Source organism: Harpia harpyja, chromosome 13, assembly GCF_026419915.1.
Source record: "Harpia harpyja isolate bHarHar1 chromosome 13, bHarHar1 primary haplotype, whole genome shotgun sequence".
Classification (NCBI taxonomy): Eukaryota; Metazoa; Chordata; class Aves; order Accipitriformes; family Accipitridae; genus Harpia; species Harpia harpyja.
Genome location: NC_068952.1, coordinates 36557852 through 36585500, shown reverse-complemented (window position 1 = coordinate 36585500; position 27649 = coordinate 36557852). Strand labels below are relative to the sequence as shown.

Here is a 27649-nt window from a genome sequence, read left to right as displayed (position 1 = left end):
TTATATTTTCAAAAGCACCTTACAGTAATCTGTAGCCAAGCAGCAATAAAGACTTTTAATCACTGTAGTCTGTGCTGTGCTGAAACTAAATACAATCCTATTTCATAAAAACCTGTGGTCACTCAGGGACATCAGTTTCTGTCTTCTTGAAAGGCGTGCATGCCCCGTCCAAATGCCTCTCACAGTAACAAATCCAGTATCAGGCTTTACCAAAAATAAAAACAAAATGTGATCTGACTGTTGAACTCATCAACAAGGCTGGAGACCAGAAAGGGTGGGCAGCATGCATGTTCCTCTGCACGAAATCTCCCGGTAAACTTTGCACGCGAAGGGGACCTCAGCTGTTGGGGCAGAATTCTCGGCAGCAATGTCGCAAGAAGCTCCCAGCATCCAAGTCAGATTTCTTCAGATGTTCATTGCCAGGTTGATAAACTAATATCAGAATAAAGATCAACTTTACAATAAATTAATTCAGGCCCTTCTCCCTCCCCCTCCCTTTCCCCAAATGAAAGTGAGATGTTCAAAAGCAGTGCCTTGCCCTGAATTGACCCCATGCAGAGAAGAGGATCTTTGCTCACTAGGCTTTTATGTCCTGTCACTAAGGAGACACCTCAGCCAGCATTTACTTCTGTGTTTGGAGGGAAGAAGGCAGAGCTCTCCAAGCACTAGGTGCCCATAATGGCAGTGATTTTGTTTGCATCCCAGCAGTCCACATGGGCTCCCACGTTTGTTTTACCAGGGAATTCGTTGTGCCTTGCCTCAGGAAGCTTTGGGTTAGTGTAAAGTGAGCGATGACCCACATGTGCGACAGGGAGACAAATAGAGCACAAGAAAATAAGAAGCCTGTGCTGAGCAGTGTGAGAAGCAGATGATGGACATGCACAGGAGAGGCTAATCTGAACTCCTGGGCGATTCAGGGAGAGTGAAAGACCCCCCCCCCATCCCTGTCTGCTGCTTCCCCTTTCCCCCATCAAAAGCTGGCACGCAAGGAAGGAAAAAGCAGAGAACCTAGAAAGGGAGATGGGAAGCTGTCGATATGCCACAGGGCAAGGAAGGAAGGAAATAGCACAGAGGAGATGTAATCAGTGCTTGTGCTGTAAAATCCCAGCCCTGCTGAAACCTATGGCAGATCCCCCCCTGCACTCCCATGGACATAGATGTCACCTGAAGTGTCATGCAGAAATACTCAGGTTCTTACAAGAGGACAAAGCTCTAGAGAAGCCCCATCATTTTGTCAGTGTTTATGAAGCTGTGCTCATACCTCGCCTATATTCAGGTTAATGAACTCCTTGTTTTTCACACTCAGTGCTTGGAATACTCCTGAAATGAAAAACAGGACATTGTTGCTATAAATACACCTCATTCATATTCATACATGAGCTCCCCATCCCACAACGACGGGTGGCCATGCCAAGGAGAGGGAGGGCCTGCCACAAAGGCTTAGGATTGCTTGGTGGTGGTAGCTGCTCTGACAAAATGAAGTCCTTGCAAGAGGAAATGTCTTGCTGACTTAAAGCCTTTGTGCAAGTCTCGCTTCAGGACTTGAGTGGAAGAGGGTGTCCTGGATGTGCTAAACAGCTGGATTTGGATGATACCCCAAAATGAAGCCAAGCAGTTTGCATTTCTTTATATATCTTATTTAACTTTTCTCTCTCAGTAGTTTCATACTTGTATTGCCACAAATTGAACCAGAAAGTAAAGAGAAGAACAAAACAAAAAAAACAGGCAAGAAAGTTGTTTTTGCTTCTCATAGAGTGAGTTGTGTTTGATTTGAATTTGGAGCCACACTAATGATCACTTCAGCATTTATCCAGGCATTTTACCCATCTCTACTACTGCTGCTCTGGAACAAGAGTGACGCTGTGCACAAATGAACTGAGACCTGGGGTGCCTCAATGTACAGGGAACCATATCTTCAGGCAAAAGTGGATAAGTTATGTAAAAGTTACAGGAGATATCTGCCCAAGCACATGCCAATTATCTCTCTGCATGAGGCACAAGCAATATTTGAACCTTGAACTTCTGTGATCCCAAATTAAGCTCATGAGTGAGCTACAAGAAAGGCTATAAGATGGACTTTGCCAGCATTCTTCACATGCCTTCTATGTTGCTGGAGAGTCTATGAAGCAGGCTCTATTCACATGGGGAAATTTTCCATTAGCAGCAGAACATTTTTCACTTTACAGGAGAAAAATCATCCTAAAAGCAAATGCTAAACACAGCTCCTTTCTGTTAGCCATGTACACACTTGATCTCAGATATTGTGCAACATGCTCAATGACAGCTGAAAGTGGAACATTTTTTTTTTTTCAAAGGGCAAGAAATTCCAGAGGAAGAAGATACTCACGACTTGCATTCTCTAAGCGAATTAAGCAGTTCAGAAAATCATCAAATTCAATCTGGAACTGTTCATCAGAGTATCGGAGGACAATCAGTTGCAGCAGGTAGTTGTTGAGTTGGTATCCTTCCCAAAGACACATGCACAAAGGAAAAGTGAGCAACCTCATAGGCCAGGGAGGAATCTGCAGATCTCTACTAACTAATCTTGAAAACCAGTTAATGGGAGGATACTCTGTGGCACACATCCATCCAGAAAGCAATCTGACCACAAAGTTATTTAAGCTTGCAATGAATAACAAACTCTGAACAAGAAATTTTGCAGTCACTGCAGTTTCTAGTCCATGCACTTTTTGACATATGACGGACCATTCTGTCTCCTTGAAATTTGGAGGGATTTCTGCAAAACTAGGTGCTTTAATAAGAATAATTTGTGATGAAATACAAATGCACTGACTGCTCTTCATAACAAACAGCTCGCTCAGTGTTCCTCCAACCCTCGAGTCAAGATGGACTCTGAAGTGGTTTGTTTCAGGATCTAACCCTGCACATGTGCGGCCCTGTTGAGTTTAACAGAGCTCAAGAAAAATGTAAAGACTGCTCTGACTGAGCACCCTGCAGGTTTGGGGATACCCGGGGCAAAATTAGTCCACTCAATGTCCTCTCTAGGTGCCCAGGTCCTCGCTGGGGTTTAGACCTCCTCTCTGTTCAGGGGCACCTGGCGTGCATAATTGGTCGCAGCCCTCTTCACCCTCACCTGATCTGCCCAACAGGTTTCCCAGATAAAATGCGGTCCTTGCCTTACCTGCAGCTTTAAGAGCACTGCGAAGCTCATAGGAGGACATGGAGCCAGATTTATCAAAGTCAAATTGAAGAAAGATATTCTGTTATGAAAGGAGCACATGGAAAGTTCAGTATTTGCATATGAAAGGGAGCACAGATATGGCATAGAAAGGCAAGGTGTTTATCTCTGTGTAGCATAAGCATTAAGAAAGCTGACAAGACTTTGCTCTAGATCCAGTCTGATTTTGTAACTGAGGAGCAAATCTAGGTCCCAGTTCTCTTTGTCATATGAATAGGTTGTTGTGAAACTTAAAAAAGTACTGCCAAACCCAAGCGTTCAAAAATAATGACTTGCTCTTCATAAAAAACTCCATGATTTTTTAAAAAGTGATTTTATCTGGGAAGGACGTATTGTTCTTTGTCTTTTAACTCTTGGCTGATGCATTCTTTTAATCTCTTTTTATGTTTTTCTCTATAATTCTGAAGGCTAGAGACAAATTGTTTAACATGAAGTTAAGATTGTCACTTACTTACTCATTTGCTTTTAGGTATAAAAGATCTAAACAGCCACATTCATGGTACAACCAAGAGAAATGGAACAAACAGTTTGAATTTTGACCTAAATATTAAATAATTATTAAGCTGGAGCTAAATTCCATCCTTTTAATGAGATGACAAACATGACTCTCCCCTGGAATATGAGTTCTTTAAAGCTGTCGTCATATTCAGCTTAAAATTTTCCAGCAAATATACGTGCAAATCTTCCTACAGGATATGAGGATTTCTCAAGCCCCCTTGTTAAAAAACAATGTGTCCTTTATTAAAAGACATGTGCCATTAGTACCCAGAAAAAGTGTTTCCATTTCTGATGGGCTAGACAAGAAGCAGAGAACTGCATATTTCGAATGCTTGGGTAAAGCACGAATTCAGAAGAAACTATTAACGACCATGAGGAAACAATTATGATGTCTTTATTTGAATATTCAGTCTGTGGCCTGATTCTGCTTACTCTTACTGCCATATACAGTGGCAGGGAAATGTATTTAAAATTAGAATCAACGCTTTCCCAGACTTCAGTGCAGCTGAATCCTGAGAGATCAATAATGGAAATGCAGTGACTTAGGAATTGATTGCTTCCTACTAGTCATGAATCATCACTTTCTTCTTCTGTACAATAGCAGTAATGGAAACTCCTTAAGTTTCATTTTGATTGGCTTGCTTATTAGTGCCCGTTGTATTCTTTATCCCAAACATAGTTGACTTGTTTGCAAAAATCTCTGTTATTTCCAGAAAACCATTATGGTTTAGCATCATGGAAAGCTAAGAATGTCTTTGGCTATCCAAAACAAGCCTCCATACTTTTAAAACATTTGTTTTGAGTTAAAATTCGTGGCTTGTAAACACTCCTGTCTCCATTTTTGTCTGCACATACATAATAAACTATGCAGGAAATAGCTAATGAAATGGAGAAACAAATACAATGAATAATGTCACCTACTATCCATTTCTTCATTTTTTCCCAGAAAACTTTGAACTCACTAAATTCCAGTTTCCCATTGCCGCTGGTCTGGTAATCTGAATTAAGGAAAAGGATTTGTTACATAAGGTCCAAATTCTGCCTGAATTTATCAGCGCTGTTCCTTTAAGCAGAAAATGTTAAGTTGCCTGGAAAGCCTATGGTGCTGCTGAAACCGATATTGGGATTTCTCATGAGGTGCAGCTTGAGCAGTTACAGTCATGGCTGTGGCTGGGATACTTGGGGAACATTCTGTGATATGAAAACACAGCTGAGCAATGCAGGCTCCACGCGAGAAAGAAAGACAGATTGTTCTAAGGCAGGAACAGCTTTGGATGTAAATGGGATATAAATGATTCAGAGAATTTAATTTCCTGATTAAAACAAATTGCTACTGTACTCAAAGGAGTTAGTCAATCAATGTGCTAGTCTGTATTTTTAACTAGAGACCAGGCTCTGTTGCAATGGTTCAGTCAAAAATTAATGGGAATTGTGGCGTGAGGCTGGCAAAAGATGGTCCTTCTGGTCTGAAAAAAATACCTGTACAGCAGTTCTGAGGGGCAGTGATTAGATCTGCCTGGCCTTCCCTCTGCCTGAAATGTGAGGGTCTTAATACTTATTTTACTGGGTCACTGATGTCGTCCAAGCACAGCTCAGCTGCAGGATGGGGCACTTGCTCTGAAATGCTAAATCAGGAATGGACCCATTCCCCTTCCCCTTTCTACCTTACTTGCCAGGACAAAGTCCTAGCTCAGAGGGACACTAGCTCAGCAAGCATTCACAAAGCTCAAAACGTGCCAAGTGGGGTCTAGCTAATGCCTGCCATTATTTAAGCACCTATACTGGTGACATTATTGAGGGCACCCACAGATCCCAAGGATGTTATCACTCCTGCAAAATGTCTATCTTTCTACCCAGCCAGGTTCTTCTTCTGGGCTCATGTAGAACTTTGCCCCCACTCCATGCCACCGCACGGTGACTGTAGCCAGGGAATTTGGTGGCATATGACACGGAGGGGACTCAGTGTTGACTCGGGTTTTCATTTGTGTCATTTTGCTCCTCCATTGTGCTCCAAATACCATGCCCAGAGTGGGATGGTTGCGTCTGCGTTCCTTGTGCTTCCAAAGCAGAGGAAGAGCTGTGTCTCCATTTATTCAAAACTATGCAGAGATTTGCTTGGAAGCATTGCAAATCATGGAAACTATTTAGTTACATCCTAAATAGTAAACCTAGGACTGCTGCCATGCTCCTGGGTTAAATGCAGCCCCTGGCTCTGTCCCAATACCATGTAAGGATGAGATGTGAACATGGACCAGCTCCCTGCTGAAGCTTGGTTTTTAGGGGAGGAAATTTAGGACTGGTCCCCTGTTTCTCATTGCATATGCATGATGACTGATCTGCACTGAATTTTAATATTATGGACATAGCTTTAACAGGATAAAGTTTCGTCTGTTTTGGTTTTCTGTTAGAAATGTTTGAGAGGGTGTTACCTCTGTCAGGGACTGGAGCAGCAAAAGCAAAAGATAAGAACTTCTCAGCTGAACAAGCAAGATACAAACCAAATGTTAGATACTTGCCTTGTTAAGACTGTATCTAACTGTTTTGTTTCACTTGTAACGAAATTGTCTACCAGGAAAGCATACTGCAAAAACCAGCTCTACCTGAGGAGAAGCCATGCTAAACAAATTCAACAGGCACCAGAACATTGCAAAATATGAATCTAGTGGGGACGTACCAGGGCTGTGATTCATCTCACCTAATGTCTGAGCAGTCATTTAGCATCCCTCACAGTTAGGCGCATCCAGAACAAGCATAATTACACCATCCCTTTCGCTATCTACAAAGGAAGTCTAGCTTAGATGTAGACACCTACACCACAAATGCCTAAATTTGGACAGACAACTCTCACCCACATGTCTGCTTCCTGGAGTTCCAGGATCTAGCTGAAAGACCAGATTTTCCAGCTTTTAGTCTGGTTGTCAAAAAACTCCCAGCTTTGATATCAGTAATTTTCAACACTCTGCTGATTCTTGATTTCTGACCCATAACTTGCATGCACAACTCTGCCTGGTGAATTTAACCCTCCAGACAATAGACTTTTCTTGAGTTAGCTCTTCTAGGCCTTTTTCAAATAAACCACAGCTTGAAAAATGCACTGTTCTGTACAGAAGTAATCTGAGATTTACTTTTAAAAGTTCTCAGCATTAAAGCATCTGCCTCTAAGTCTGCAGTAGAAAATGGTCTGTCTAAATTTCTAAAATAAAAATCAGGATACAACTTTCACATAAGTTTTTTCTTTGGGTAGTATTCCACCATGACATTACCACATTCATCTCATATCCATGACAGGTAATGCTATGGACATATATTCAGTATTCATTTAGCCTCACAAGCACTTATTCAAAAGGATACATCCATAAGAGAAATGATATTTCTGCACGAAATGAGACTTAAGTTCTTGAATTTGATGTTCTTTGCTGAAAAGAGACAATAATAAGAAGTCATTGGGCAAATCTGCCTTTTATAAATTGAAAGTAGAAAATAGGATTTCATAAGCAGAGACAGCTGGCTGCTAGTCCTCATTGTGGGAGGACCTGTGCACTGGAAGATGCAGACAGCCCTCACTGTAGAGAAGTCACAGTCCAGACAGAAGAGGTATTTACTGAAGACATGACAGGAAATACTGTCCTTGTTTCGTAAATCGGGAGCTGAGGTTCAGAGACCGACAGGTTTCCCGTGGTACAAAGGGCCTGCAGCAGGGCCACGAACTATGTCCAGGTCTTACAAGTCCCAGGCCAGTGGCTGTCTCTCCACAGCAGAGCAGTAGTGCAATGGAGAGCTGGCCTCACTGAGCTGACATGGATCATGCTGGAGGCAGGGCAAGCTCGTGGTTAGATCACAGACCAGATGTTTTCCTGGCTCTGCCCCGGCTGGCTGGAGGACACCAGGCAGCAGCCATAACACAGCCTCTATTTTTCTATCTGAAAGCGAATTTAATGGCAGCTTTTATAAAGCTTTTTACAGCCCTTAACGTAGAGGTTATCAGCACTTACTTTTTTTTAATACAGCATTCAGAACATATTGGAGTTCTTCTGCAGCTATTTCCATGTCCTAAAGTAAAAAAAAAGTGCAGCATCTGTTACTTGGATGTTTCTGTAATCAGACATACCAAAGACCTCAGAAAACACAAACATCGCCCATCTGTACTTTATTGCAACTCAGGAAAAGAGAACCATACAAAACCCAGAAAAGGCTAAAAACTAAATGGCTGGCAAAATACAGGAGTGCTGCTGTGCATAAGGCTGTCTGAAGGAGATCTCAAGTGGGAACTATTGATTCGAAGAATAAACTGCGGCTGGACACTGAACCAGGTAGGCTCCCTCAGAGCGTGAGTTCTAGCTGTGGTCCTCCTGTGTGCTCACCAGGGACTGTCCCCTTCTCCATCTAGCCATAAGGCATGGTGACATCTGGTGCCCAAACAACACACTACAACTCAGCATACTTCTCCCAAAACACGTCATTTTCGTTTCACCTGGCCCTGAGTGGGTGCAGAGGTGTCTCCCATCTTTCTACACCTTGCTAGGACGCACAAGGGTTTTGCACTCACCTTTCCTGAAATCTGCTCAAACAGTGCCCGGAACTGCTTCTCGTCTTCATTTTCTTGTGGGCTTGGGGTTGGGTTTAGAGGCTGCAACATCAACCACACAAGTCATTATAAGAATTGTAAAACATGACATTTCTCCTGCACGTAGCCTCTCTGTGCACCAGGGGACCATAGTACATCTTAAAATAAGGGTACACATGCTCCTGAACATTGCTAGACCTAAGGCATCCCAACCATCTAGCTGCCAGAGGGGAGCCTTACCCCAGCCATTTCCTTCGCCTGGGCGATTGCATAGTGTGCCATTGCCTTGGCTATGTCAAAACCAATAGCACCCATCCTGGAAAACAGCTCTCTCTCATCCCACCCCCACACCAGTCTGCTTCCCCGGGTCCTTGAACAACCACAGCTCTACTGAGCTGGCTGCCAGCTGAGTGCATCAGTGCAGTCGCAGGGGTGTAGAGTCCAGCCTTCAGTCTACACTGATGAGCAGAGAGATCCAATAGTGGAGAGCCACTGCTATAGCTGGGATGACCATGTGAACAGAGAGGAGTTCTTGAGCCAAAAAAATGGGGAAAAAGAAGGCAACAGCACAGTACAGGAAGCAAAGAATCGGGCTTTGTTTTCTCTACCCACAGAAGATATGACATAGGTGCTACTTAGTGTACTGTCACCAGAGTGGCCCTGGTGACACTGCTTGACTGCTTACACTTTTTTTGACCGTATGCATGTTCCTCACTTCCTTCTGCTCAAGTCTGGATGAAGTCCCTTAATGATACTGGGACAGGTGAACAGATTTACTTTACTACTGAACATGGCCCCGAGATCCCAGAAATGGAGGTGCGTTTATTAGCTGGTCCCTGGAGGAGAGTTGTACCGAAAAGGGACACAAGAGATCTTAGCTTAGCTTGTTTCCATGGGAAGGCACACCACAATTAAGGGCTTATTTGCAGGGATACACTTAAACAGGAGCTGACTCAGTCTCAGCTGCGATTAGTGCTCAGCAGGCAGACCAGGCCATTCAGAAACAAAAAGAATTTAATCATTTCAGTAGGCACGCACATGTATCAAGCGTTCCCTCCCAAGCCCTGTGGATATTGATAAGTAAAATAAATGTATCTGTATGCAAAATGAATGTAGGTCTGTGGACATTCTCTTGCCTGTTATTTTTTCATAATACATAAGATTTTAAAAGATGTGAATGGCCATGTGCCTCCCTGGTGCTAACGGGTGTGCTTTCAGCACACCCATGGTGGCTGATACATGCCTCTGGTGCCGGCTGACGCCGACTGCCTTGAAGCGGATGCAGAAGCATAATGATTATGATTTTGATTGTTACAGCTCTTTTACCATATTCAGCAGAACTGTCTGTTTCAGTCACATACACAAAGCTGGCAATTGTGTAACATTCCTGTGAAATGAACGGTTTTAGCCAAAGACAGTAAAAGCAGCGTGTGCCAGCTTCTGCTGAGCTATTCTCTTGCTATTTTAACTCGTAGACTTACCTCAGGGAGATCAATGGCAACGTTTTCATCCAGATCCCTGGAGAAAACAAAACCTTATTCGGTATCCGAAGATATTCAACATCTGCTTGGGGTGGAAGCTTGCTTATTACTTCTTCCAGAGGTGAATGATAAAACTGCATTTTTTACTGAACAGGTTAAGTTTAGATAAAATTCATCAGACAATCAGATTTTTGCACTGTTTAAATTTTGGTATAAGCCCTTAAAACAGACTTTAAGCAGGACTCAGGTAGGGCACAGCTGTGCATGCTGTCCACTAAAGAATTAATCTCATTCTTTATTCACTGTGCACACACTTTTTCCTCAATATCCTTTTTTCATATAAAATTGTCATTTGGACAAACTTTGAGAGGAAACAAACACTGCTGCATTCACAGATTCCCAAACAGTATCAGGCAGCTAGCAACCCTTCCTTGTCAAGCTTCCAGCAGATTCACTATGGGAAGTCCTATTTCCCCACCTCCTCTCCAAAAAAAGTCAGGTTTAGCAAAAATGGGCAAATGCAAAAAAAACCCCAAACCATCAGGAGCTTTCCATGCCAGGGCTCTGCTGTAGGGCTGGGTGCCTGGCAGCCAGACTCCCCCCAGCAGTCACCAGCCCCACGCACAGGCGAGCACTGGAGGGCCCGGGGCTCGCTGCTGACTTACTCAGTAATGGCCTTCTTCTCAGAGAAAATCCTCAGGCAGAAATCTGCCTCCTGGTGCGGCTCAAACGTGGTGGGAACAAGAATGTAATCGCCCGGCGGCAGCTTGAATCTGTTAGATACTTCCCTTAAATTAATGTAGGTTTTGCTCCTGGCCTTGGAGGGGTGGTACCTGAAGAAGTCTTTGCCCAAGTGTCCGTCTCTGCCAGGGCTCTAGGAGGGGAAATGAAGGCAGCGCTGCACTGGCCAGGGTGTGCTGGTGGCCATCCTTGCCCCTTTCCCAATCACAGAGCCAAACTCTGCCTGGCACAAGCCTCTCCCCTGGCTCTGGCGCTGACTCTCATCCCTTCACCCATGTGCTCGCAGCTACCTAGCTCCCAACCTTATGGCAAGGACATGTTACCAGTGGTCCTTTCCCACCCAGAAGGCAGTCTAAGAGGGCTCTGGGACATTGTCTTCCTGCTTAAACAATCCTTGCCATTAAGTATCACCATCCCAGGCAGGGTGTCACAGAGCAGTGACAACAGATTTGCCAATCCCAACCTCACTGAGGGGAGGGCACCCCTGTGTGTGATGCATCCCAAGAGGCTCATAAGCAGCAATTATGTCCCCTCTCCAGGAGCCAGGCAGGGGATGACAGAATCATGGGGCCAAAGAGTCTATCCTGGGAACCCATGGCCCCCCCTGGGGACTCCTAAATCCTCCTCTGAGAGGACTCCATCCCAACCACATCAAAATTCTCCGTGGGGCTTGATGTAACTGAGAAGATTATTTTAAGAGCAAGGGCCCTAAAAATACACGATGACTGGCAGGGGTACAAACCCAGAGAAAGATGTTAATACTGATAGTGTAGCTACTGCGCTGTAAAAGCAATAGAGTACCTCATAAATAGAGTAGCCGATGGTTAGCATTTCAGCGCCAACCTTCTTGAGTTTACGGCGGTCCTTTTGCATCAGCGCCGCTATGAATGTGCAGTCATCTTGTCCATCGTCTTTCTCTGTCAAATGTAGCTTGATTTGTGGATTTGTCCAGAAAGTCTCTGCCAATGTAAAGAACACCAGAGAGTTTCTTGCCTCAGAATAATACCACCACTACTACTACCAAAAAAAAAAGAAAACAAAAAGGACAATGAAGCTGAGGTTTTGCTCAAATTTAGTTTTTCCATTAGCTGTCATGCTTCTTTCCACTAAACTCTGCAGAAAATAAGCCAAATGCCAAAATCCTTCATGGAACTAGGTGTAGAAAAGATTTTAGGCCTGATATTTTATTAAGTTACCATGGATTAAATAAAGTTGTCAGATGGAATTTTGTTAAAAGTACATAGCTACAATGATCCCATAGTGCTGGTGCCAGTCTGGAGTAACACAGTTCAGATCCATGATGCTACTTCAGAGCCACATAAACATGCTGGCTGAGCTGGATTTTTGTCTCATTTTACACTTACTGCTGCAGTTTAAGTGACTTATTTGGAGCTAGTCCTGCTCATGCAAATGTAAATGAGAGGCAAATCAGATCCAACAAACTTGGGAGCAAAGAAAGCAGCTCTTTTACCACAAAGTCTCAAGTGGGACCATATGAACATTTGTCACTTTGGCTGGTTGCTGTTAGCTGAGATGCAGCTGGCCTGGCCTGTACCCGCAGTTCTGGCTACGGGCAACAGGAGAGGCGGCTGAGGGTGGGTAAAGACTTCAGTGCCTGCTTCTCATTTTCAAAGCAGTATCTATTTACCTAGAAAATTTCTACATCCTCCTGCAGTGGATCCCCGGACCCAGCTCCCTTGGTGGATGGTCACCTCCCACTTGTGGGCAGTGCTGTCTTCCAGGGCATCTGGAGTCAGGTTGCAGATCTCAACTTTATCAAAATGCACTTGAAAGTCTTCAAATTTCATCCTGAGCGAAAGACATGGGAAGGAGCAGGCAGTCATTCACTTCAGTGAAGCATGCCCAGCAGAAGTACTTACTTCCCAGAGTCCCATGGCCAGATCACCAGCTCGTGTAGATCTGAATAGTTTCAGTGACCATGGAGATATGCTGATGTACACCAGGGGAGAAGCTAGCTCTCCCTCACTGTGGTGTAAAACACAAGCAACCTTATTGTCGGGGTCTCATTCTGACATTTCTTACACTTTTCTTTTTGCACTGTAACTGTTGATTTTATTCAATTACAGTTGGGTATAAGATGAAAAGAAGTGACACTGGCACAAAACCTATGGTGGAAAGAGTTATTTCACCGATGCCATCCTGGCCTTAACGGCTGCATCTATACTGCCAAAAAGTCAACCAAAGGATGGCAGGCATCGTGCAGGAGCTAAGTCTGCCTACAAATCAGCTGTGTGTTCAATGTCAGATGCACGACAGCACTACAAGGGACACATGGTGATGGATTAGCCAAGCCATGGTATGGTTAGCCTGTCCGCACTGCAGTTAAACTCACATTTGGGCCTCTGCTAAGGTGCCTAGGCTCAAGTTGCCCACCCTCCCCTCCTTTATGGGTGCCTGGGACCTTGTCCTAGCAAAAACATACACCAAACATGAGAAAAAATTGTGTTTGGAGTTGAGTAGTGGCTCCACCCTGCCCTCGAAGGCAGTATAGACACTGCTGCCTGCTACTGTGTTGTTGCAGGCAACCATCAGGAGATGTGAGCCGAGTAACAACAGGACACCGATACGGTTAAAGTTATTCTCCCTTTATTGCCCAAATAGCATGCTTATATACCTTGTCAAGCTAAACATCAGGTGTCCACACGCCATAAGCTAAAATATAATTGGTTATACTAACTCTGTACACGCGCATAAACATAGGACACAATTGGTTATACTAACTAAAACATGCGAAACTTGTCTCGGTCAAATTGGTCAAGATAAACTGCTGAATTGAGGTTCTTCGTGCCAAGTTCCCTTTATCGTGGAATGCGCACCTGTGTTCTTCTAATTGGCATCTTTCTTTTTTTGTCTTCTTGTTTATTCTGTTCAAGGCCTTCTAAAGGCGTCTGGAATGCTCTTGTGACCATTAGCTAAATATGTGTCCACAACACTGTGTCATGTAGATTGCACTACATATATTTTATACCCAAGGTGGACACATATACATGGCCATGGGAAGGAGGAAGCAAATGCCACAATATGGATGTTTCTGAGCTGCTAGGCTGGGCTGGTTGAAAGTAGCCTGCTCAGTGTGCTGAGGAGCAGATAAGCCATGTGATTTTATCTAGCAAGTAAAAGGGCAAAAAGATACCAACAGTCCTGCTGGCCAAGGAGCCTGGTGTTCAGGACTGAGCAAACAGCACCACTGGGCATGGTGTGCAGCCCTGGGCAGAAGGAACAGAGCAGGGAAGATGTCTAAGAGACAGCAGCTTGCATGGCGGGCACTGCAAAGACAGGAGGCCCATATACTCTAAGACTGAGGGTAGACTTCGTAGGCTGAACTTCCCTCTGTAAAAGGGGAGAGGTATTAGGCCTTCCTGAGGGCAATTTAGCATCCAGATGTGTCCTCTGCTCTGAATTGCTATCTCTAACAGCCCCTCTCTCTCCATGGACCATAGAAATAACATACAGAAATTGATCTCCTCCCTAACATGAACTTCTGTAACAATCCTTTTCCTCCAGTAGCTGATGCCTAACAACAAAATGGAGTAGCAGGAAAGCAAAAGCTGTCCAAGACTGCATGTTTATCTGCAGAAGTGGCAAATAGGACCCAGCTAGCCCTCAGCACAACTCACCAAACACAGCTAGCTCGCTCCATTTTTCTGCTGCATAAGAAATAGATGTCTGTGGTGTTATTAATTTACACTTGCTATGGGCCATTTTACAACCTGTTTTTAGTGTGGGAAGGGGCAGCAGGGTTTGCTTTCCTGAGCTCTGTCCTCTTTCTTGTCGGCTATTCCCATGTATTGCTAGTCCTAGGCACTGCTAATTCTCACTTTGATGGTCAGTACACTAGAGCAGGGGCAGCACAGCAAAATCTGCCTCCGAGTCACTTGGATTCCTGGCCACACTATGCAATTTTGGGCTCTTTGGAAACGTGCTGCAAAGCAGATGAAGGAGTTGCACTTTATAGATCAGATTTGGCTCCTAAGAGGTAAAACACCTGTTCTGACTTCCCTAGGGCCGTTGTGGACCAGTGAAGGCAACTGAAGACTCTGACCCTCTGAGTTTAGGAGGGAAGGGACTAGGGTAAGAAGCTGATTTCTTAGCCAACAGCAGGATGCCTTCTTCATATCTAGTAGAAGCATCTGGACAAGACCAATCTGAGCTGCTAATATGTAGCCAAAATATCTTTGGGGCAGTTAATGAGGTCAGCAGGCCCTCAGCATGTTACCATGAAGATTTTCTTCAGTCCTCACAAATCCAAAGAACAAAAGGGACAAAAGGTCTTATCAGACCGCATTTCTAGCAGCAGGTTTCAAAGCACCTCATAAAGATTACCCCAGCTTTCCAGGGAGGCAAGCCAAGTCACCACCAGGAGTGGTGAACAGACTGGCTGAAGGTCCTCAGCTGCAGAAGCAGGAATATGGTTCATGCACCATCTCCTCAGCTAAACTGCATCAGCAGAAACCACAGTAGGAGCAAACTGAAAGCTGGAGAGAAGCAGCTATGTTCATCTCTTTCCTCATCTGACCATTTTAATGTCTTCAGGGATACATCACATTATTGCTCATGCAAAGCCTGTATGTGAAGCCTGATGGGGAAACCATACAGGTGTGGCTTAGAGAGGGCAAAGAGGCAAACACTCCTTAGAGAAATACACAGAAGTCAAAAGACATTAGGAAAAATAAGTCTATTGGACTGGGTGGAGGGTTTAGCTGGTAACAAACTTGCCTGACTGGTTTTGGAAGCATTTCTTATCTTCAGCATGTGGTTTTTGTCCACTTAACCCCTTCAGTGGAAATTGCAGTCCCAATGGCTTTTGTTTCTGCTCTGAATGGCTGAGATGCTGGATGAGGAAGGCCAACATTTGTCTGGCTATGCTCAACCTCATTAATTTTTATTGGCCTTCCGAGGACTTACTTAACTATCAGCTTAGCTCTGTTGGACAGAAAACTTTTTCATGAATTTCATTGCTCATTTGACACCTTCTTGCACACTTGCACCTCCATTACACAGTCAGGCTTTAAGTCATGCCCTGTATTGAGAGACTTGCTGGAATTACTTGGGTTCCAGGTAAAGTCTTTGCCTCCTTTTCATTCACCCCATAAGCTCCAGCTGTAGCCAGGTCAAAAACAGACAAAAAAACCCCCACAAAAGCTTTTTGGAAAAATTGGAAATGCCCTACTGCATTTGCAATATCAATAGCAAAATAACTCAAAATATCCTATGTAAAAATACTTAAGTAACGGATAAGCCAGCGGACCTACTTCCCTCCAGAGCTATCAAAGTTTGGGATAAATCATTTTATGTGATTTAACGTGTTGCCTTGTCTATCTCAAATCCCTTTTCAGGCCTAAAGTTGAACTTTAGTTTAACTTGCAGGAAAAATCTGGAATAGCCCCACTGCATATCTCTCTAGATTTACCTCTGTGTAAAAGAGATGAACATCTGGCCCTAGAAAATGTGACCAGACACATTGTCAGTAGTGCACAGCATGGTTGATATAGGGGGGATCATGTGCAAGTCAGCCATCTGCTCTGTCTGAGATTGTGAATTTGGCATGAAGAACACTTCACACTTCTAAAGCAATTTCTACCACGTTTTTTTTTTTTCCATTTCATTTCATCTTTTCTTAAAATTTTCCATCATTTCACACATATCTTGGCGTTCTTTTACTTTCTGTAACAAGTAGTATCGCTTCTCAGGACTCCCTTCCCTTCCAGTACCATATCTACCCTGAACGCATTTCATCGGTGATACAGTGCAATACAATGGTCCCTTCTGTAGAGCCTGCCTTTGCTCATGGGAAGGATTTAAAGGGTGTTACATTCATGGGAGACACACAGTATTTGAAATATGCTAATGCCATTGACTAAGGTGACTTTTAAAGTGCTTTTTGTTATTGGAATAGACACGGGCACACACGAAACACACAGAAAACCAAGTGAGCATTCTATTTGCCCTCTCCTAGGCAGAAACGGAGCATTTATTTCCTCACATAGAGACTTCTTTAAAAACCTGTGGCTTACCAGAACTCTCCATCATCCAGTGCTGCCTGAGATAGGCGTCTCTGCTCCGACAGGCTGACTGAACGCCACTCCGGAGAGCTGCAAGAAAACAAAACAAAGCTTTACTACAGGTATGTGGCAATTAATTTTGCCTGCCTCAGAATGACTGGCTGGACACAGCAGTAGGCTGTTATTCTTCCAGATGGGTTTTACGTGAGCGGCTCACAAGAACACAGATGCATTTAAGAGGTTTCCCAGTTCCTGCTGTCACTCATGGTCACAGAGACCCAACTAATGTAGCTGGAAGCAGTACCAGGCCAAAGATCCTAAAGCTGCTCCAGGATGATCCTGCATGAGTTATTGCCTGCACTCAGAGTTGGGACTGCTGTCAGGTGCTGGGGTTGGGTATAATGGGGCTATTGGTAAAGCTTTTGGTAAGTCACACCCCTCCTTAAATCTGTTTTCCACCTGTAGCACCATCTGCTTTTTTATGTTTGTCAGTAATTTAGGGCCAGATGTTTCTTCAAAATTGAGTCAATGGGAATTGAATAGGCTCCTTCCCCCGTAGAGAGATTTGCTGGAGTAACTGGGTTCCAGGTAAAGTCTTTGCCTCCTTTTCATTCACCCCTACAACTCCAGCTGCAGCAGGTCAAAACCAAACAAAAACCTGCTAATGCTTTTTGGAAAAACTGGAAATGCCCTACTACATTTCCAATCTGACATAATAAACAGGGATTAGCAGGCACCTTGTGTTGAGGTTTTTAATTTCAGCAACCACTGCAAAGTGTTAATACAGATTCCTGTATTGACCTGCAAGCCCCTCTGCATCTTGAGTTCCAGAAAATGTCCCAAGAGCAGAATCAGACCTCTGCTTTACAGATACAGCCTTTTCAATAAACAGCACGAATTGTCAGATGCCTGTCCTGATCTTAACCTCTGTTTGAGATTTAATCACTCATTATATATGCCAACTATCCACATCTTTCTTTTTCAAGATAACAAGGGATCAGAGCTGATGTGGAAATATTTCATTTATTTCTGAGTCATGTTAACGACAGGGACATTCAAAGTAGTCCTACAGATGACTACATGTCACAGCAACTTTAAAGGGCCAGGCAGGTTATGGCTCCTGTCCTCTACATTTGTGTGAATAAAAAAAAAACTTAGCAGAAGAAAGTGAAACAAAAATGAAGCCATGCATATGTGCAAAAATATATTGGAAAGTGTATGCTGGGGAGGAATGTAGTGTTGTTTTTTACTATATAATTTTTTTTCTTTTGTATTATTTGCACTTTGTTTACCTTTGGTAGTAAAAAGAGACTGGTTTTCAGACCAGTCCTGTTGTACTTTTGGGTCCTTCCACAACTTCAGTGGGTACTGCATGGAGAGGGTCTCATTTAATGGTCATATACAACCTGTAAGGTTCCTGCCTATTCCTGAGGTGTTTAGAAACCCAGAACAGTAAATGCAACTAGACACTCATAAGCTGCTTAGAGGGGGTAATACAATATCAGTTTCCAGCTTATCTGCAGTAGGACAAAGTATGGATGTTGTGTTACAAGTACTACAGCAACAGGCTTGCAAAAAATAAACAAAAAGTCACTCCAAACGTATAATTTTTCCAATCTGGAGTGTCTTAAAATTAACTTATCCCATTAATATTAATGCATGATTTTTGCTAATGTTAGATTTTGGGGGCTAAACAACTTTGACAGTGTCCCCATAATTGAGCAGCTTTGAAAATACTGAGGGTGATATGTTAGTATGCCACTAATACTGTTAACGCATGCGCAAACTCTTGATTTAATTTTCTGTGGAATAGCTGGGGCTGCAGAAAGCCAGCTGTGGGTCAGCAGCTGGGATCTTTGCGAGGCCAGTGTCTATGGGACAGCACACATACTTGTCACTCCAAGGGCCGTTCCACTCGACCTGTCCCCAGGGGTTCCTTATCCTTATGAGCTGCACTTGCCGGCCCCGGTAGCTCACCTGGGGAAGAAGGAAATAGAGAAAATACCAAGCATCAGTAGCTAGGGAGCAGGACTTCTCCAGTGTGCAGAGGCTGGGCAAGCTGGTGTAACAGCTGGGCAAAAGGTACAGACTGCTACAGGAGATGTGGGAGGGAAAGATGGATGGGAATTTGGATATGTCCCCCAGGATAACTCCCCCGTCACCTGAGGTTGGGGGACACTCCCTTATTTTTTACCCAGGTCTGTCCTTGCCCTGCACTGCTGAACGTACCTCATCGATGCCAGTCACGGTGTAAGCATGGCCCTTTATAAGGCCAAAGCGGGTTTTGGCTTCTGACTCTGCAGCACTGCTGGTCTGAAATATGGGAAAAAAAGATGTGAATCTCTCTCTTCAGAGTGAGATCACGAGTGGTGCCACCTGGTCCCTTCCAAGCATCAGGTGGGAAGTCAGTGGCTAACCAGTACTGAGAACAGGAAACTGGTCTGTCTGCTGGATGCAGACAGTGATGGTGCAATGGTGCCCTTTGAGGAAAGAAAGGATTTTTTTTTTTTTTTTTTTTTTAGCATTGTTCACTCAGAGGGAAAATAAGGTGGTTCCAGGCTGAAACACCTTCTCTGCCCCTGTGATTTTGTATCAACATCATCTACTTTCTGGGATCTCAGTCTTAACTCCCATTCAAATGTAGTTTGTGTCAGCTAAGGGGTGGGAAAAGTGCTCTCTGACTGAGATCAGGTGTTGGTATGGCCTCATTTCTTGTAAAAAGACATTGATGGAGCAGTGATAGCAGTGAAGGGTCCCATCAGCCAGATGAGTATCACACTCTCTCTCTAGTTCAATAAATATTTGATCAGTCTTTGCAAGCAGCAAAGCTTCATCAGGAGAGAAAGGGAAACTCACATCGGAAAACACCGAACCCCAAAGTTGAGTGCAGAGTCTTGAGTAAAAGAGAGAGCTTGTGGAAAAGCCCTGCTTTCAGTCAGGCAGGCAATGGGTTTGAGACAACAGGTCTCCCTCAGCACAGCCAAATGTTCAACAATGAGGCTTTTGGGCAGAGGGCAAAGGAAAGCCTCTCTCCTTCTCCCCCAGCCTGGGCACTTCCTTTGCCTTTGTTACAAGTGCCCAAAAGGGAAATGAAACATTTTGTGCTTGGTGGGATTTTTTGTTTGCTCTGAAACCTTCTTCATCTGCTCATTCTGGTGGAGAAACCTGGGACACTTTTGTTTCCAAACTGCCTTTCCCGCTGAGCAAAGTCAGCAAGGAACAGCCACAGGGCTTTCACTCTTGCTGTTGAGCAGCTTGGGCATTTTTCACCGAAAGCCAAGGACACATGGACAGCCCCTTTTACCCTGGGTCAGACACAGTGCCAGAGCAGTGTAAGTAACCTATGCAGGTGCTACCCACCAGCAACCTTTCCTCTGGGAAAGCTGGAGGTTTTAGTCTCTGGAGGGATAAACCTGACATACCCTAAGCCCCAGCCCCTCTTTACAAACACACACACCAATCCTGAAAATTGTCTTGAGTCCCCCAAGTTCCCATAGGTGTTGGTACAGGATTCGGGGCTGAAAAAAACCAATTTTGTAGTCTCTGGAACCAGTAAGTCCTCAAAAAGCTATGGCCAATTTTAATGCTAAGTGACCAAATAAGTCAGGAAGTAAAATTCAGTCTCACCAAGTGCTCATACTCACGTCATTATTGCCTTAAACACAGTGGCCATCACGTGCTGAAAAGTTATGAATCTTTTTCTTTTCTTTTAAACAACCGTACTAAGGCATACGTTAATATTACATATCTATCAGTTCATAGCTATTATTTGCAGAGTTAAGTGCATATCCATCTACTTGCCATTAATTTAACCAGTCTTTAAAAAGCAGGGGTTTTTAAAGCAGAAACCACAAAAATAAACTGAGAAATTCAGACCCCATTTCTTACTTACATCAATAGAGCAGCCCACCATTGAGCATCTTTTCAGAGCTTTCTCCAGGATTTCATGGAAATTGTCAGGAGCCTTTTTAACCTCATACATTTCTCCTATGCCCCCAGTGAAATCCTCCATGGCTTCTATTGTACTGCCTCCTTTCAGAGCCTCATAGCTGCCGTTCAGCCTGGAAAACACATGTTGACCGTGAGACATGCTTTCAAAAGTTTGAAGATACCCATGTTCAAGACCTCTCTCTCACACAGGCATACAATTGCAACAACAGCACTGAAGTCAAAAGAAGTACCCCAGAATGTACCCAGGATATATGGGAGGCGTACTGGGATCATTCTGCTTTCCTCGTTAATGGCATTTTTAATTAATTCATTTCTCCATATCATTAAAGCCTGGGGCTTTTCTTTCTTTAGTGCCAGTTGTCAGGTCGGCAAGGACTGAATATCACTGTGTGTCAGTGCATTGCTACCTGCCAAATCATTTAAAAACATAGAGTTTGCCAGAACCATCAACTGAGGTCTCAGCAGAGACACAAATGGCAGGATTGAGGCTTTGATCCAACTCTGTTGCTATCAGCTAGGGTTGTATCTATAGATGTGCTGGAAGCTGGACCAGGTCACAAGAGATAGACATAACATCTTTATATCAGGGCAGCAGCAAATGCAACCCCCCCCCCCCCAAATACTGGATAATCTATGTACAAATTGTGAATGATGGATGTACAAATAACCAATTTTGTATGCACAGTGTTACTTACTTGGCATAGGCTTTCTCTAGTAAGGCACTCCAAAATTCATTGCGTTCAGCTGAGTGCAGGAAAACCAACCGGTCTTTGAAGGTGGGTAATCGGTCATCAATCACGACATCCAGCCACTCGTTGTGCTGCCAAAACTATTTAGAAAGGATGGGGCATGAGTTTGCTGACAGCATGTCATTTCCTGAGCGTAGGACTCTGGTGTCCCAGCACTTCTAATTGTAAGTTAGAAACAATCATAGGCTTGATTAGAACCCATATGTAAATCATCCGTTCCCACTATACCATGGTAGGCTGCTCTGAAGGAAGGGTAATCTATGTTAAGAAAAGACTAAGACTAAAAGTGTAGAGCTGTACTGTAGCTCCTTGTCTGGATAACATCATTCATGTAGCTACACAAGTGGTCACCACGTGATGGAAGACACCTTTAAGACACACATGTATTACAGATCCCAGTCCAACTCCTCTAAGGCCTTATACCCTAAGTAGGCTTTGTGTGCCCAAGAAGATGTGAAATGATTTCTAAAGCCATATATCTCTTCACAGAGCAGAAATGGCTAAGTGCATGCCTGTGGGAGGCTGACATAGTCCTCTAGGTTGTGTCTCAACACATGAGCAACAGCGTAAGCTCAGCAATCCCTGTGTTTTCAATGTCTCCCCTGCAATAACTGGCAACCCCACTGCAAAATAGACCATGACATGTAATGATGGAAATGTGTTCATGCTGTGCCAGATGTTCATCTTACCTGGAAGTGAAATATTCCAGCATAATCCGGCCCAAAATTTTGATCAAGTGGCACCACTCTTGCTAGTGTTTTTTCATTCAGTGTGAGAGAAGCTATGGCTGCTAATAGCCAGCAGTCACCTGCAAATTGAGAAGGGGGGAAAAAAAAGCCCTCATTTTCCTCCCTTTAGGAGGAAAAGAAGGTGGTGTAGGGGCCAGAGGAGATTTTGTAGCAGTTAACTGCCACCCCTCTTGAAATCCAAAAGCCAGCCCGTGTGTCCCCAGGAAGCACATCGCTGTCTGGCCAGGGCAGACAGTGCTGCAGTTCGGAGGTGCTGGTAGACAAAAGGCTCCCTCGGGCTCACAGTACGCTCAGGGAAGGGAGATACTTCCCTGATCTTGAATCCCACCGCACCAGGATGGTCCCTGGCACCGATGGGAGGGCACTACCAAAGAGGTGGCTGCGGGCAAGGTGAGCATGGGTGGTACCTCCAGCTTCACGGCTCCCACCAGTTCAGGTGGGACAACATCCCCTCATGTGCAAGGATATTCCTGCTGCTCCTCAAGGGGCATAGGCATGAACATGTCCACCCAGGGGGAATCACTCACCAAGATCCCCTTGGCAAATATCAGTTCTTGTGGCTCCTCCGAGGATAAACTTGGGGTCTTTGACAATATCCTGCGAGAGTGGGAGACACACACAGAAATGACTTAGAATGCTCCAGGAAAATACCACCCTCACTCTGAGCCCAGACATGCAGCATGGCATGCGTGCCACGTGAACTATATTATCCTGCAGCAGTGTAGCCACCACAAAAAACCTAGGTGGGGAATCCTTGCTAATTAATTACAGTGTAGAGCAATTAAAGAATCAACTATCCCCATTTTTTCCTAATTATTTGGCTGCTAATGAAAGGCTGGCAGTCTTTATTCATCTGTAGGCAATTGTTAAAACATTATAGAATAACCTGGTCCAGAATCTTGATGTTAGGCTACAATCCTGATTAATGGGGTGGGGGTTGGGGTGGAGGGGTGTTTGTTTTCCCCCAACGGCTGGAAACCCTAAAATTGGCAATTTACCTTTAAATGCACTAATAAGCCTTTTATTTACCTGCACATAAAACCTGGAACATACAGTATCTGACAACCATCAGACCATTTCCTCCTCAAATAAGCAAACAACAAAGGTAGACTCCAGCCTTGTTTGTTTTATAGAGTTAATTTTTAGGACGAGCTAACACTACCCACCTTTGTGTGCTCAGAGGGACTCATGGTCATGGTGACATTAAAGCAATTCTCAAGCATTCATTTGACTGTTTTAGTTCAGTTATTAGCACCACAGCTGGATAGAAAAATTACAGTGGTAAACCAATAAATGTGGCAGGAATTCCCCTCTCTTCTCCTCTTTCCCATGAACTGTAAATTGAATTTAATTGATTGAACTGAATAGAAAAGGGAGGAGGAGGGTATCTAATATTTTACTAGAGCAGTATACCAGTAGTTAATCAGTCTGTCCTGATATGTTGTCGCAGACCCTATGGCATGAAGCAAACTCTTCTGCCTAAGTGGCAGAAGCTTGACAAAAAAAAAAAAAAAAAAAAAAAGAAAAAATTAAAGGGGGGGGGAATAGAACACATTCAGTCATTTAACCCCTGCATTTGCCTAGAAGGAAACTGAGTTGCTTTTAGTTCATATCACTGCATTTTGTGAGGCCATCAGAGCAGGATATTGATAGTTTTGTTCAGCTTCCCACACTTATTGCTGGGGCATTTGCTGCCAGCCACCACTGGAGCCAGGACATTCTCCCCAATGAACCAGCACTGCTCCCATGAAACTCACCCTGCAGAAGCAATATTCAGGAGGAAGCTGGCTTGCATATTTTTTGTTTGCCTTTGGTGGGGAGGAGGTGGCAGCCAGGTTGTGCTTCAGCCACAGGTGCCCTGGGGAGGAGGCACCACAGCACGGCATGTCCCCAATGCGTAGAGCAAAGGGAATTCAAACAGCAGCTCCTCCTTACCTGGCCCACCTGCTTGTTAAATACACTCAGTCTTGTTGGGACTGGATGTGAACAATAAAAAACACGGCTCATTGCCTTTAGACATTAATATAACAACAGCTGATAAAGTGGCTGATCTTCAATGACATGCCTTGTTTTAGCACCATTGCTCCTGGGGAACTTAGTTCTCGTGGCAAGAACTAAATTTAGCTGTTACCAAGAAACTCTGTGTGTTAGCAAGGGACAAGATAAAAAAACCTTTCCACTGACATAGGGCTGAACATTAGATTCATGGCTCATTGCTTACTACCCAGCTCTACAACTGACATATGGAGAACCATTTTCCATCATCTCCTATGTCTAAAGCAAACAAAACCAATAATAATAAAAAATCAATAAAAATGAATTGAAAGGATTTTGACTGCACCTGTGCCACATTCTCTGCTGCACAAAAGAAAACCACACTACAGTTTTTGAGTGGATGTTGCAAAAATAATATTAATTTTAAAGTGATTTTCAGACTGGATGGTATAATAATATGTATCAGGGTTTTCAGCACGTTAAAGGACAAAACCCAGAGCTGGATCTTGCATTCACCCACAGCACACAGTAATTCAAGGATTCACCTGCACAACGACATTGCCTAGAAGTAGGGACATGCAGTTCTCAGAGAGATGAAACAAAGCGATCAGTGATTCTCCTGATGCTACATCAAAGCTGTGGTTCTTTAGACTCAAAAGAAAACTAATTGCATCCCCTGTGACTCTGTCTCACATTGGTAGAGGGGGTACATGGAGACCTAAGACAGACTGAACGTGAGGCTGTTTAGGTGGCCTTATTTCTGTGATTACTCTGCCTGGTTCCAGCATGCAGTACCTGTCATACCAGGTGCCAGTGGCTGTTCATATTAGAAGTGCCTTCTTGCTTCCTCCTGTAGACGATAGACTCATTTGGCATTGGTAAAACACATTTGTCTTTCCTTTTTGGTTTTGGTTTTTTTTCATTCTTCAACTTATATGTCTAACTTTCCCAGACACTGAGCTGTTGAATTTATCCCAGCAGTTGAATTTAGATATAAATTAAGAAGGAAAAATAGAAAGGAAGGGAAGAGGAGAGGGAAGGGGAAAGGGAAGGGAAAAGGGAAAGGGAAAGGGAAAGGGGAAGGGAAAAGGGGAAATACAATGAGAAAAGGGTCTTCTGTTCTTCAGATTATTCTAAAATTTTGATAAGGTAGAGTTTCAAAAGTCTAATTTGTAATAAAAAGGGATTGCTAAACAAAATTGCTAAATATCTTTCTGAATCTTAGAGCACTTAAGATTTATGTAGAAAGCGAGATATTCATCTGGTGCAGACCCATGTAGCTCACTGATTGCAGTGGGAGATTTATGGATTAGGGCTAGCTGAAGGTCTTGTTCACACTGCGTACAAACGTGTATACATGCAGGTATATGCACGACAAAATAATGAGAAAGCCTTCTCTACTCTCATTACTAAAGCTTAAACTCTAACAAAGTGTAAATCTGAAGACTAACGTTATTTGGCCCTGCAATTACCTGCTTGTATTGTGCTACACTTCATCCAAGCTACTGTAAAATACTGGTAGGAGAGGCAGTAAAAACCAGTCACTGTGAAAAGCAGTTTGAACACAGATACTCTACACAGCGGCCGTGCTCTTGTGCTCACGGTCTCTGGCACCACAGCTTCACCAGCTGAGCTGTGGCAACTAACCTGGCACAGGCTCCAGACCTATATCCCACTTGCAAAGTAAAACGTGTTAACTTGAAATGGTGTTGCGGTGCCTCTATTTTGCTGCTGTTCCTGATGGATAATAGAGATGAAACTGATTTAGCTTAAATGCTGAGGAGGCAGAGAAGTCCATAACTAACACCCTGTCCTTACACATCCTCTCAGCCTTCCCTGAGCTTTATTTCTTGCTGTGCAGTTCACAAAAGTTCACCTTTTTGCATGGTGGGAATTGGAGTGTGAAGGCAGATCCCGTTTCAGGTAACTTATTCATCCTGGAAATGTTTCCAGTTCAGCGTACAAAGATCCTGAAGAAGACTGCGACAACTACAACACACAGACCCTGGGTACCATGCACAAGGACACACAGGCTCTCAGCTGCTCCTGGTTACATTTTACAGCAAAGTTTAACTATTGTGAAGCCCCAAATGGAAAAAAAGACAAACTAGCACCTAATGGCTGGCCAAAGGAAAACCGTTCTTTCTGATCTAGTGTCACAGGCACTTGCATTTTTGATACCCCACAGCACTCCAGAGTCACCCCACCAAAAGCATCTCAACCCCACAGCCCACCTGGCTTTTGGGGCACAGGTAGGCAACGCAGGCAGCAGTGCCTGCAGGGGCTGCACTTACCATGGGTAGGGATCTCCTCTTTTTTCATAGCTGAAACTTGTCCAGAAACAATAGCTTTAATTCTGCTCTGTAGTGGCACTATGTTAACTATCAGATGCTGAGGCATTTGAATGCCTATCATTGTGGATTAAGTTAAGCCAAAATTTAAACCCTTCTTTAAGCTTATTTTGTTCCCTTGGTATCAGTGTCGCCAAAGGAAAGTTTTCTACTAAGGGAGAAGCTTTCAGACTATGAAGAAAAAGAGAATAAACATCAGTCATTAGCGAATGAATGAAATGTAGCCACAAATTTTCTGTGGCTATTAGTTACAGAGTTAAGTGGGGAGAAGGAACCTGGAGTGATGTTGGGTTTGTGATCTGAGAGCATGTGACTAGTGAAGCTTCAGGCTCTCGCTGTGTTATTAATGATTGTTATGCAAGATGCATTAACAGATACTCATCAAGCCCTTGGCTACTGCTGAATGGCTCAGTAACTATGGCACGTATTCGTAATCTCTCAGTGTTTCATGATGGAAGCGAGCAAGTAGGTATAAGAATCTCATACTCTAAAAGTTAAAAGGTTTGAATTTTTTAAGTTTAACCTGAATTATGAATTTCCTACATTAACAACACTTGATTTTACATAGTTAGAACATCATCATAATGTATTTTACCCTGAATTCCTTGCATGTCCTCTTATTTTCACATTAACATTGCTTTTGTTTGGCAGTAACGTAAGAGAGAAGGCTGATTACGAGTTGTTTATGCATGTACATAAATACACATGCGTAAAGTGTGGCTATACAACAAGCTACATCTTAAAAACAGGGTGAAGCCTTCCAGCCCTCTTGTCCCACAGCCTGAGCTCTTTGCGGGTGACATCTCGACCCCGCGCCGCTGCCCCTGAGGTGGGAAGGGTTTCCCGCCCCGCACTTCGCCTCCACGTCTCCCCAAACACGCCACGCGTTCGGTGCGATCCCAAAGAACGGCGGCGTCCGACTTTTGGCAGGGTGACAGGAGAGAAAGGCTCACCCTCCTCTGCGCGACGGCATACTCACCCCGGGCCTCTTCCAGATGAAGGGAACGGGTGGCTTTTCACTGAAGAAGAGGGAGGAGTTGCAGGCGGGGAAGTCGGGGTCCTCGAAGAGGACCCCCCCGCGCAGGCACTCCTGCTTCAGCTCCTCGAAGGCCTTCCCTGAGCTGTGGGTGGCACGCGCGGCCCCGGGCAGTGCGGGCGGCCTTGGCTTCGAGTCCCGGTACAGGTACGGCATGGCTCCCTCCCACCTGCCAGAGAGAGATCCCGGGGAGCCGAGGCTTAGCAGGCAGTTTGGGGCAGAAGTGAGGGGGAACTGGAGGAAAAAGAAGAGGGAGCAAAAATACCTCTCGCGCCTTGTGGAGGAAAAGAGGGAGGCTGGGGAAGAGCGCGC

The 27649-nt window shown here is 44.2% G+C and overlaps 1 protein-coding gene across 1 annotated transcript; it reads right to left on the bottom strand.

The window, feature by feature from the left end:
* Positions 1 to 26322, bottom strand: CAPN9 (calpain 9). The gene is made up of 20 exons (XM_052806665.1): positions 26245 to 26322; positions 22483 to 22552; positions 21896 to 22014; positions 21153 to 21286; positions 20399 to 20567; positions 18736 to 18819; positions 18398 to 18483; positions 16519 to 16596; positions 12132 to 12292; positions 11285 to 11442; positions 10408 to 10616; positions 9743 to 9779; positions 8244 to 8324; positions 7690 to 7747; positions 7049 to 7113; positions 4619 to 4687; positions 3143 to 3221; positions 2348 to 2464; positions 1262 to 1320; positions 1 to 432 (listed from the first exon to the last, which is right to left on the bottom strand). The coding sequence occupies exons 1-20, from the start codon at positions 26245 to 26247 to the stop codon at positions 406 to 408; spliced, it is 1863 nt and encodes a 620-aa protein (XP_052662625.1). The 5' UTR covers positions 26248 to 26322; the 3' UTR covers positions 1 to 405.
* Positions 26323 to 27649: the final 1327 nt, after the last annotated feature.

Coding starts and splice junctions, on each gene's coding strand:
- CAPN9 (XM_052806665.1), bottom strand. Junction 10,617..11,284: donor TCGGCTACTCTATTTATGAG/GTACTCTATTGC, acceptor TTCCCCTCCTAG/AGCCCTGGCAGAGACGGACA. Junction 2,465..3,142: donor CAGTGCTCTTAAAGCTGCAG/GTAAGGCAAGGA, acceptor GTCTTTGGGAAG/GATACCAACTCAACAACTAC.